This window comes from Rattus norvegicus, chromosome 15 (genome assembly GCF_021556685.1).
Source record: "Rattus norvegicus strain SHRSP/BbbUtx chromosome 15, alternate assembly SHRSP_T2T, whole genome shotgun sequence".
Lineage (NCBI taxonomy): Eukaryota > Metazoa > Chordata > Mammalia > Rodentia > Muridae > Rattus > Rattus norvegicus.
In genome coordinates, this window is record NC_141548.1 from 34,463,826 (window position 1) to 34,476,240 (window position 12,415).

Sequence of the window (12,415 nt, forward strand, 5' to 3'; positions counted from 1 at the left end):
AATGTAGGAGAGAAAAAACTGCCTGCAGCTTTGATTTTCCCCAGTCTTGCACACTTCTGATCTGCTTTTTAAAATGGGAGTGTAAAATAGAAGAGTTATTTTTATGTGGAAAAATGTTTTCCTTCTTATTCATTGCTCTGGCATTCCTTGCAGTACAATATAGATATTTTTAGTGGCTGACAGAGAACAGAGCACTTCGATCGTTATCTGCCATAAAGAAAAGCACTATACTCAGTTACCTAATTGTTTTTATTCTTTTTGAGAGGGGGTCTCACTATCTAACCCAGGCTAGCTGGAAACTCATGTATACTAGGCTAGCTTGGAACGTGAAGTGATCCTCCTGCCTCAGCCTTCAACAGACTAGAGTTACAGGTGTGTGCTACACTGGGTTTTTTAAATGAAAAAGTACATAGTGAACAACACAGCCTCCTCCTTTTTCTCTTCCCCCATTCATCTCCCTCCTTCTCATCCTCTCTTCTTCAACAGGGATTTAGTGTGTAGCAGAGGCTGGCCTTGAACTCATGAGCCTTCTGCTCACTTTCCCAAGTGTTGGGTTATAAGTGCACACCTACCCAACTTCTCACCATGAAGTTCTAACTTGTATGTTTGGAGTTATTGCTACAGTGGTAAACTTGGAATGATCGCTCTAGAAAGTCTTTCAACAATGCAGTCTGAGCATCCCTTGTCTGAAGGACTAGAAGTTGGTTTTTTGGGTTGTTTTTTTTTTTTTAAGATTTGGGATTATATGTGTGTACACAAAGAAATATCTTTCGGAACACACGAATCCAAATATGGAATTCATTTATGTTCATCTACACTTGATAAACGTAGCCTGGTGGTGATTTTACACAATATGTTTAGTGTGTGTACCTCAGACTCCTACCATCTCAAGATTAGGGGTAGAACTTTCCATCTGCGCTGTCCCATCAATCAGTGATCAGCGTTTTCAGTTCGGGCCGTTTCAGATTTTGATTCACAGTTGTGGGTTAGAGGTGCCCAAGCCATGTTTCTTATTTGTACAGTGAAGTAAGGCTGGCCTCGTGTTCATGACTTGTGTTTATTTCCTTTTTCATGCAGTACGAGCATTAAGTACGCACATGCAGGAGAGACAGATGGCTCCAGGCTCCTGGTCATCTGTGACGTTGCCCTGGGAAAGTGTATGGACTTATTCAAGAAGGACTTTTCTTTAACTGAGGCGCCACCAGGCTATGACAGTGTGCATGGAGTTTCGAAAACAGCCTCTGTACCCACAGACTTTCAGGTATTTTGGGAGGGGAGACACACAGACCCAGGGTTACAGGTCAGTGGTCAAGCCCTCACCTAGCACTTTAAAAAGAATCAAACAGTAAAAAAAAAACAAGAAAAAAGCCAAAACAGGCAAAATAGGTGCAACTGTGCAAAGACCAGCCTCAGAGGCTGGCTTCCGCGTTCATGAAATGTTTTCATTTAAGGCATGCCGCCATCTTTGCTAAATTGAGAGCAAATAGAAGAGTGTGCTTTTCGGGGAGATTTTGGATGTACTTCTCTTCACACATTATCTCCTGTCAATTCCTGTTTGCTTTAGGACGATGAATTTGTTGTATATAAAACCAATCAAGTTAAAATGAAATACATTGTTAAATTTTGCATTCCTGGAGATCAAATAAAGGAATTCCATCCTCATGAAAACACTGAATTAGAGGAGCACAGAGCTGAGCTCTCAAATGTTCCAGAGGTTGAAGGTAAGACAGCTTCTTTTCTTTTTTTCTCCTTTTGGTTTCTTGAAACAAGGTTTCTGTGTAGCCCCTGCTGTTCCTGAAACTGACTATGTAGACCTTGAACTCAGAGATCTGCCTGACTCTGCCTCCCAAATCCTGGGATTAAAGGTTTGCACCACTGACTAGCAGGATTGTCTTATGGGATAACATAACCCTGAAATATATTCTTTTTCAAAAGCATTTGCATCCATGTTTGGCAGCAGCATCTATAACCTCCTATTTCATTTTCCTTTTGTCCTGAACATATAAAAAACAAGATGCTTAAGAAAGATAAGCGATCTCCACATCCTGTGCTTTGTCACCAGCATGCCTAAGGTTACTTTAGAGTGGCTTAATAATACAATTCATTTTGGGAGTCTTTATTTTTTTGTTGCTATAGCAAAATACTGAGGATGTTATAAAGAAAAATATAATATTTACGTGTGTGTGTGTGTGTGTGTGTGTGTGTGTGTGTGTGTGTGTGTAGATCAGAAAACAATTTGTAAGAGTTTTCTCTTTTTACCTGTGGACCCTGGGGATTTGAACTCTGGCCTTTAAAACTTAGGAGGCCAACACAGGAAGATCTTGAGTTCTAGACTATCTCAAAACAAACCAAAACAGAAACTGTCTGATTGACAGTTTCAGAGGTTCAGAGGCCTGATACTGCCTTCAGTTTGCCTCTGATGTGGACCTCAATGTAGATAGCATCACAACAGAACCATGGGCGAGAAGGAGAGGTCACAGCATGAGACAGTCAGCCAGAGTACAAGCAAGGGTCCTGTCTTCTGAGAGGGTCTACCAAGCAGCTGACTGAAACAGATACAGAGACCCACAGCCAAACGTTGGATGGAGTTTGGGGGCTCTTATGGATTGAGGGCCCTGCAGGGGGTAGGAACTCCACTGAAAGACAGAGTCAACTAACCTGGACCCTTGGGGTTCTCAGAGACTGAACCACAGACAAAGAGACCCAGGCTGGAGCGAGTGTCTTCCACCCCCACACATATGTAGCAGATATGCAGGGTGGTCTTCATGTGGGTCCCGTGTCCGAACAACTGGAGTGGGGACTGTCCCTAAAGCTGTTCCCGTCTGTAGAATATTTCCCCTACGTGGGCTGCCTTGTCTGGCCTCAGGGGGAGATATTGCGCCTAGCCCTACAGAGACTTGATCTCCTAGAGTGGGGGGAATAACCAGGGGGTCCTCTACCCTCTCAGAGGAGAAAGTGAGAGAGGGCATGGAGAGAGTCACTGTGTGTCTGAGGACTGGGAGAAGGGGCAGTGGTTGGGATGTAAAGTGAATAAATTAATCAATGGGAAGTTTCCATCCACTCCAGCATCACCATCCTGGTGACTAAGCTTCCAACACATGAACCTTTGGGAGATGGACTATCTCCCAGCCATGGCACCCATGGAACTAGGTCAGAGCTCAGTAGTACTATGGAGGCAGGTAGACCAAGCGCAAGACACAGCTATAGTCAGAAAGCTCGTGTGTGACTGTAACCACTGCTCAGCAGGCTTGGACATTGACCCCTCAGATATGAGAGTGTGTCCTTGTTTTTAAGTATTGCTGTAAGCATTGAGTGAGAAAAGAGAAAGGGCCCCACAAAGTGTAATGCACACTAACGTCAAATAGCCAAGCCTCCTGGCAGACCATGGCCCCAGCTCTTATAATATCACCAATGAGACAATAATCACATACTACAGGGAAGCCATGATGGTACAGCTTATAATCCCGGTGCTTGGGAGCCTAGGGAGGACACTTGCCATAAATCTGAGCCTGCGAGGGATACATAGCCAGACCCCCGGCAATATACTTCCCCCCACAACTAATACTTTTATTGATGACCAATTTTGTTTTGGTTCGTTCCCGTTGTGATGCTAGGGACTGATCCAGGTTCTTGCACCTGCTGAAAAGTACCACCACTGAGTCCCCACCACAGTACTCTCATTCCTACTTATGTTTTCCTGTGCGGAGGATTGAGCGGAAAGGCTCACACGTAACACAAGTGCTCTATTGCTGCTCAGTTACATCCTAGCCCTTTAGTGCTCACTGTGTCATCCCACCAGGGTTTGGACTTTCATTTCTCTCCCCTCACACACAAACATCTTAGATAACAGGTCTATACTGTCTTAGTTAGCGTTACTCCTGCTGTGATGAGACACCATGACCAAAGTAACTTGGGGAGGAAAGCGTTTATGTCACTCGCAGTCCATCATCAGAAGCAGTGAGGGCAGGAGCTCTCAGAGTGCAGGAGCCTGGAGGCAGAAGCTGATGTGGAGGGGAGCTGCTTTCTGACCTGCTCCTCATGGCTTGTTCAGCCTGCTTTGTTATAGAACCCAGGACCACCAGCCCAGGGGTGGTACAAACTACAACACTGGGTACTCCCCTGTCACTCACCAATTAAGAAAATGCCCCTGGAGGTTAGAGAACAGCTTCGGGAAGTCAGTTCCCTCCCCCTACTGTGTGGGTTCTGGGACTGAGCTCGGACCCTCAGCCTTGGCAGGGAACCCTCACTTGCTGAGCCATCTCACAGGTCGGTCATGAGTGCTGGATGCACAAGTGTTCCACAAAATCAACCTGCCCTTCTCAGAATTTCTATCCACTACTACCAAGGTGCTAAGGAGAAATCTTGAGTTTGTTCCTCGCCAAGCAGAGCTCCTACTATGGCTTCCCCTGTGCTGTGTCATGGTGAGATCTCAGTAGCAGGTTCCTGTAGTGTGTTTTCATACCCACTGGCTTTGATCAAATCCCCTCCTCCCTTTCTCCATCCCTCTCACCGCCCCCCAAGTCCTCCTTTTCTCTCTATCCTCGTAGCACTCACATCTAACACCGTCTCTACCACTCTCCCTTGAAGTCCATGTTCCCTCTGGAGAACTCTTTTCTTGTTTCCCAGGTTCTGTATTCACTCACCCACATAAACACACTTAGAAAAATTAGAAAACAAGGGCTGATTAGTGACTCAACTGTGAAGTGCTTGTTGGACAAGTTCTATCCCAGAACCCATGCAAAGATTGAAGAAGAGAACTGACCTTATACAGTTGTCCTGTCCTCTAACCTCCACACACGCACAAACATACACACACATACATGCACATACACTCACAAACATACACACACATACATGCACATACACACATCAATAATAAAACAATTTTTATAAAAGCTAGGATTGGCACATGAGAGAGAACATGGGGCATTTGTCTTTCCAGGCCTGTGTTACCTCACTTAATCGTTTCCAGTTCCACCCATTCTCCTTCAGAATTCCATTGTGCGTGAGCGCCAGATTTTCATTATTCCTTCATCTGCTGGTGGACATGTAGGATGACCCCATTTCCTTGCTATCGTGAATAAGCAGTAATAAGTGGGGATGATCTCTGTGGTAGACTATAGAGTCCTTTGGGTTTATGCCCAGAAGTGATTCAGTGCCTAAGGTGGTTCTAATTTTAGTTATTAAAAAAATTTCCACATTGATTTCCATAATGGCTGCCCCAGTTTATACTCCCAGCAATAGTAAACAGAGATTCTTCTTGCCAGCATTGTGTCATTTGGCTCCTTAGTGTAGCCCCTGTGACAGGGATGAAATGGAGTCTCATAATGGTTTTAACTTGTGTTTCCCTGATGTCTAAGGATGTTGAGCTCTTTAAAATGTACTTGTTGGCCATTTGTATTTCTTCTATTGAGATCATCCAGGTCCTTAGCCCACTACTGTTTTGTTTTTTAGACAAGATCTTACTGTGGACCCATGCCTGGGCTGGAACTCACTGTGTAGACTAGGCTAGCCTCGAACCACAGAGATCCACTGGACTCTGCCTCCTGAGTGCTGGGATTAAAGACGTGTGCCAGCATGCTTTATGTTTGCTTGGGTTGGGTTGGGTTTTGCTTCTTAGCCTACTTTTTTGATTGGATTCTTTGTTATCTTGTTCAGTGTTTTACTTGTTTATATATTCTAAATATTAGTAATCTGTTAAGTGTGTAACTGACCTAAAAGCTCTTTATCAAGTAATCGTTTCCTCAGTGGACAGCACTTTTAATTCCATTTGTTCATAATTGGCCTTTTCTTAGTGACTAGAGTCCTCCTCAGAAAGTCCACACCTGTGGCTGTATCTTGAAGTGTGAAGTCTGTCCTTTTCCCTCTAGAAGCACCATTTTCCCATTTTATATTAAAGTCTTTGATCCATTTCAGGTTGTTTTTGGCAGGGTAAGAGGTAGGGATCAAACTTCATCTTCTATCTGTAGATACCTAGTTTTCCCAGCACCATTTGTTTTTTTGTTGTTGTTGTTGATGTTGTTTCTTTTCTTTTTTTCGGAGCTGGGGACCGAACCCCGGGCCTTGTGCTTGCTAAGCAAGCGCTCTACCACTGAGCTAAATCCCCAACCCCCCAGCACCATTTGTTAAAAGGGCTCTTTTCTCCCCAAAGGTTATGTTTGACATCCTTGTCCAAATTGGTGGCCATAACTGTGTGGGTTTGTGTCTCGGTCTGGTCTTCCACTGGTCTATGTGTCTGTTTTGTGCCAAAACTCGCTGTTTCTATAACTACCCCTTTGTCATATAACTTTAAATCCTGCATGGCGATACCCCAGCACCACATGGCTGTAGCTATCAGAGATCTTTGTACTCCAAACAAATTTTAACACTGTTTCAGTTTTGTTTTTGTTTTTATTTTTGTTTTTTGTTTTCTGTGGAGAATGGCATCGGTGCTTTGGTAGCGCTTGTATCTAGATGGCTTTTTTTTTTTCTTTTCTTTTTTTCGGAGCTGGGGACCAAACCCAGGACCTTGTGCTTGCTAGGCAAGCGCTCTACCACTGAGCTAAATCCCCAACCCCCCCAGATGGCTTTTGATAAAGTCGCCATTTTCACAATATTCATTCTTCTAAGCCACAAGCATGGAAACTCCATCTTCTATCTTTTTCCTCTATTTCTTTCTTGGGTGTTTTAAACATATATTTATCTTTATTAATTTATGTATATACATGTGTACATGTGTATGTATGTATATGTATCTGTGTGTGTGTGTGTGTGTGTGTGTGTGTGTGTTTGTATTACATGTGTGCAGTGTGCTCAGAGGCCAGCAGAGGACATAGGTCCCCTGGGGCTGCAGGTAAAAGCAGTTGTTCTGAGTCCCCGCGTGAGTGCTGAGAATCTTCAGAGGAGCAGGAAGCATTCTCCATGTGCTGTATCAGTTCTTCTGGTGAAGAGTTGGGGATTTTGTGTCTAGAATCACAGCATCTGCAAATAAGGACACTCTGACTGCTTTCCCACTTGGATCCCTTGGTTGCTTCTCTCTTCCTGTTGCTCTACGTGGGACTTTCAGCGCTATGTTCTTGACTTCTGTGGCGGTGCTTTGAGCGTCTGCCTATTCAATACAGTGTCAGCTATAGTTTTGCTGTTTATAGCCTTTATTATGTTGTGATTTGCTCTCTTCTGACTTTCCTCAGAGCTTTTATCATGGAAGGAGGTTTGGTTTTGTTAAATGCCCGTTTCTGCGTCCGTCCAGATGACCATGTGATTTCTATCCTCGAGGCCATCCATGCGATTTTGTTTGTTAATTTACCTATGTTGAATCCTTTTGTGACTCTATCCATTAGGGAAATGGATTTACAATTTTCTTTGTTGTTGATGTATGGTTTTGGCATCAGGATAATACAGTCCATAAGAATAACTTGGCAGCATTTTCCCTTTCCTGTTTCATAGATCGTTTGAGAGACTTTGAAGACTTTTTTTCTTTGAAGGTCTGGTAAATTCAGAGTAAATACAACTAGGTCTGAGCTTTTCTTAGTTATGAGATTTTTTTTAAATTACTTGAGCATTCTTTACTTCTTTTTAGAGCTCTGCTTAAATTATTTGTCTAATCTTGGTTAAATTTGGAAAATCGGGGGCTAGAGAGATGGTTCAGGGTTAAGAGCACTGGCTATTAGTCCGGAGGTCCCAGGTTCTATTCTGAGCACCCACATGGCAGCTCACAATCACCTGTACCTCTAGAGGATTCAAGGCCTCCACCCTCCAGGAGCACATGTGGACAGGCACAGACACACATAGACAAAATACCCATGCACATAAGATAAAATCCTCTTAAAATTTTGGTATAGATTATATACATCTAGAAATTCACCCATATCTTTTAGTTTTTTTCAAACTTAGTGGTATGCATTTTTAAGATATATCCTAGTGGCTCTGAATTCCATTAGTGGCTGTTATAATGGCTCTCTTTCATCACTAACTTTATTATTTTGAGTTTTTCTATCTTTTTTCCGGTTAGTTTGTCTATCTTAACAAATATAGGAAAAACGAAAGGATTCCTTGTTTCCTACCTTATCACGGTGGGAGAGAACGGAAAGTCAGAGGGCTGGATAGATGGCTGAGTGTTTCCGAAAGCTATCTATCCCTCCAGAGGATCTGGATTCAATTCCCAGCATCTACGTGTGAGCATCCCAGCTCGCAGCTATCTGTAACTGTAGTTTCAGGGGATCCTACACCCTCTGCTGGCTTTTGTGGGTTTCAGGCACATGCTTGGTGCATAGACATGAATACAGGCAGAAAATGCATATAAAGTAATTTTTTAAATAATTTAAAAATGGAAGCAACACAAAGAATCAATGAAACAAAGAGTTTGGGTTTTTTGTTTTTGTTTTTGTTTTTGTTTTTTAAAGAAATAAAATTCAGGTCCTATTTTGATTTCAAACACAAATAAATAATAAAGAAATAAAACTGTTAAAGGTTATTGTGTGTGCACACGTGTGTAGATCAGAAGACAGTGCCTTCTTTTCTTCCCATATGGAAAGCTTTATAGGCTTGAGAGCAAACGCCTTTGTTCACTAAGCTATCTCAGCAGCCCGATAAAATAATAATCTTTGATGAAATAGAAAAATAGGAATGATTTTGACAGTGCTTTCCTCCGTGGGTTTACTTTTCATAACTGGGTATTAAAAATCACAGTGGCCCTAAGGGTGGTTCGGTTGGTAGAGTTGAGTGGGGCCCAGTCAGTACAGTGTTCGCTTCGTGTGCATGAAGCCCTGGGTTCGACCCTCCACTGCCACAACGAAAGCAAAAAGACAAGACAAAAGCCAAGTTATAAAGCAACAGCTAGACGTGGTGGCACACGCCCCTGAGCCCCGCACTTGCACTGCTGAGACGGAAGTTTTCCATTTGAGAGTGGACAAGGCTGGCTGCACAGAGGGAGCTTATCTTAAACAAAGAGTCATCGAAATCTGTGAGTGTAATATCATTTTCCCATCTTTGCTGAAAGATCATGTCTAAACAAAGTAAAGAGAAAGGATGGTGACGACAAAAAAAAAACAAAAAAAAACAAAACAAAAACCAGAGCCGTGGTTGTTTTAAAGCTGACGTTGTGTTTGAAACTTGCAGATTTCCAGTTACCAGATGTCAAGTCCCTCAAAGACGTCAAAGCCGGCCTTCAGGACGCGTCTGCAAATCCTGTCCCTCTTGAAAGTGTTCACATCAGGGGAAGAATAATAGACTTTGTAGCCCAGGTATATACTTTTTGTGGTTTTATGACAAACAATTAAATGAATATAAGTCATAAATAAGAATTTGGTTGCAGTCAACTAAATGAAATACATGTGTCACTTTTTTTTTGTTTGTTTGGTTTTTTTTTGGTTCTTTTTTTCGGAGCTGGGGCCCGAACCCAGGGCCTTGCGCTTCCTAGGCAAGCGCTCTACCACTGAGCTAAATCCCCAACCCCCATGTGTCACTTTTTTAAGGGAAAAAAATTTAAACTATGTACTTAATGCAAACACATGTTATTTTTCCCAAGTATTCTATCTGTAGTTGGTTGAAGAAGACCAATTGTATGTTATTCTAAAATCTACTCATTGAATTAATTTCTCACTTACATTTTTTAGCTTATCATGATTTATTGAGAGATGACCCATCGTAGGGCCAGGAATGTCTGTATTCCAGAAGTTCCCAGCCATGTTGACACCTGGGAGGCAGCAAAATCCTTAGCAGGAGAGGGTTTTGTTGACTCCTACTCTAAGTCAGGCCCCTCTAAATGCATTAAACATACAGTTGGTGCACTGGGTCCCATGACATGAACAATCCACTGTGGTCATGGAAACCATGGACCCCAGAAGCCAGGCTTGTGAGTTTGGAGGACATGTTGGAAATGTAAGGGGTTTAAACTGTCACGGTGGTTCACGCATGTAATCCCAGCACTTGGGAGGTGAAGGAAGGAAGGCAGGAGAATCCAGAGTTCAAGGTCAACATCCATACAAGTTCACATGTCCCTGTCTCAAAAAAGCAAAACAAAACAAAACAAACATGTTAGGATTCTGAAGTGAGTATGTATAATTCTTTTCATTAGTTGTTCTTGTAAATGCTCCATGTCATTTTATCAATTATATGAGGTTTTTTTTTTTCCCCCTCCTCTTTCAGGTCATTGTTTTTCAGACATACACAAATCAAAGCCACGTGCCTATTGAGGCAAAATACATCTTCCCATTGGACGACAAGGCAGCTGTGTGTGGCTTCGAGGCCTTCATCAACGGGAAGCACATAGTGGGAGAGGTGAGAGGAGGAAGGGTGTGGAGTCCTCATCTACCCAAACCGCCATTATCCGAGTGCCTGTGCTGCAAGGCTAGGAAGTAGCAGCACTAAAACCCAAAATATCCTTTGAAGAATGGCCTCACACAGTTGGTCTCTCTACAGTCTCCTCCATTTCTGTTTGTTTAGGTAGTTTAAACATAGAAAGTTACTTCCTTTTGTCTTTCTTCCACATTTTTTGCTGTGTTTTTATTTGTGTGTGTGTGCATCCATGCACACACATAAGCCAGGCCCTGTGTGTGAGGGTCTGAGGAGAACTTCAGGAGTCAGTTCTCCCTTTCCACACGTGGATCCCTGGGGTCCAGTTGGCACCGTTAGGCTTGATGGCACATGCCTTTACCCACTGAGCCGTCTCACTGGCCGCAGAGGAAGTTATTTCAGTGTCTGAAGTTTAAGAGACAGAGGAGGGCACAGTGACTTGGGCCCGCCATACAAGCACTCAGGAGGCTACAGCAGGGTCTGAAGATCAGGGTTCACTGTGCAGCCCAGGATGACCTCACACTCACTCTGCAGCCCTGGCTAACTTTGAACTTGCAACAGTCCTACCCCAGCCCTCTGAATGTTGGGATTAAAAACATGCACTACCACATCCGACTTCTTATATAAGTTTGCAAAATGAATCCAGTCTCACTGAAGTGAATTTTCTCAGGAAAAAAAACCCCAAAAACAAAAAAAGCCCTACCCAAAAAAGTAGTAGAAGCTAGATGTGAAACTAGAGGTATAGAGAGCACTGGCTTAACATCCACAGCCCTGACTCCACTAAAGACTAGCCTGCGTTGCAGTTATAATCCATGACTTGCTAATTTTAAAGTAGACTCTGGAGATGAAGAATGGTTCAGTGATCCAAAACATTTGCTGCTCTTGCAGAGGACCCTGGTTCAGTTCCCAGCACCCACAAGGAAGCTCACGACTGTCTGTAACTCAGTTCAGAGGATCCAACTCTCTCTTCTGGCTGGACAGACATACACGCAGGCAAAATACTCATTCATATAAAGTAGAAGTAAATATTTCAAAGGAAATCACAGTTTAATAAACCTGACTGTAAAGAATAACAAGAAGCTGATGTGATGGTGCCCAGCTTTAATCCCAGCACTCAGGAGGCAGGGGCAGGCGGATCTCCGTGGAGTTCGAGGCCAGCCTGGTCTACACAGTGAGCCCCAGGTCTACCAAGACTACATAGTGAGACCCTGTCTCAACAAGAGGAAGAAATAAGAAAGAGGAGGAAGAGGAGAGGGGAAGAGGGAGGAGGAGAAGACTCACTATTTTAAAAATAATACATGAAGTAAACACTTTTGTTGTGTCTATTATAAAGTTCCAAAGTTTTCATTTTCAACTTCTGACTGGAGTCTGGTCCTAGGGTGAGGAGGATTCTCTCTAGTTGGCCTTTTCTAGTCCCGATTCCTATCTGGCAGGACACTTTGGTGATCTGTTTATGTAAGTTTTTGTTCACCTAGACTTAGTTTCCTAGCTTTGTCTAGGCTTTTAATAAATACTGGGTCAAGTCTGAAATCACTTTCCCTATAATGAGCATTTTTTTTTTCGGAGCTGGGGACCGAACCCAGGGCCTTGCACTTGCTAGGCAAGTACTCTACCACTGAGCTAAATCCCCAACCCCTATAATGAGCATTTTAAAAATCTTTCCCAACGTTGGGCATGGCACCTCACACCTGCCATCTCAGCAGAGGCAGGAGGATTGTTGCAAGCTCAAGGCCAGTCTGGGGTACATGGTGAGTTCCAGGCCAGTCTAGGACACAGTGAGACCTTGCCTCAAAAATTCAAAACCAACAAAATCATCATGACTGGGGACTGGAGAGATGGCTCAGGGGTTAAGAGCACTGTCTGCTCTTCCAGAGGTCCTGAGTTCAATTCCCAGCAACCACATGGTGGCTCACAACCATCTGTAATGGGATCTGATGCCCTCTTCTGGTGTGTCTGAAGACAGCTACAGTGTACTTGTATATGATAAATAAATATATCTTTTTAAAAAATCATGATAATTGTCTTTTTCAGATAAAGGAAAAAGAAGAAGCCCGGCAGGAATACCGAGAGGCTGTCAGCCAGGGCCATGGTGCTTACTTGATGGACCAGGACACTCCGGTATGGCTTGTTACTCATCTTGTAG

General features: G+C 43.3%; 1 protein-coding gene across 1 annotated transcript in view; it reads left to right on the top strand.

Moving 5' to 3' along the window:
* Parp4 (poly (ADP-ribose) polymerase family, member 4) overlaps positions 1 to 12,415 on the top strand; it is a 102,286-nt gene that overhangs the window by 38,844 nt on the left and 51,027 nt on the right. Inside the window, exons 13-17 of the mRNA NM_001427093.1 lie at positions 1,078 to 1,261; positions 1,565 to 1,721; positions 9,097 to 9,221; positions 10,126 to 10,257; positions 12,304 to 12,390. Of these exons, the coding sequence (NP_001414022.1) occupies positions 1,078 to 1,261; positions 1,565 to 1,721; positions 9,097 to 9,221; positions 10,126 to 10,257; positions 12,304 to 12,390 (685 nt within the window). The remainder of the gene's footprint in view (positions 1 to 1,077; positions 1,262 to 1,564; positions 1,722 to 9,096; positions 9,222 to 10,125; positions 10,258 to 12,303; positions 12,391 to 12,415) is intronic.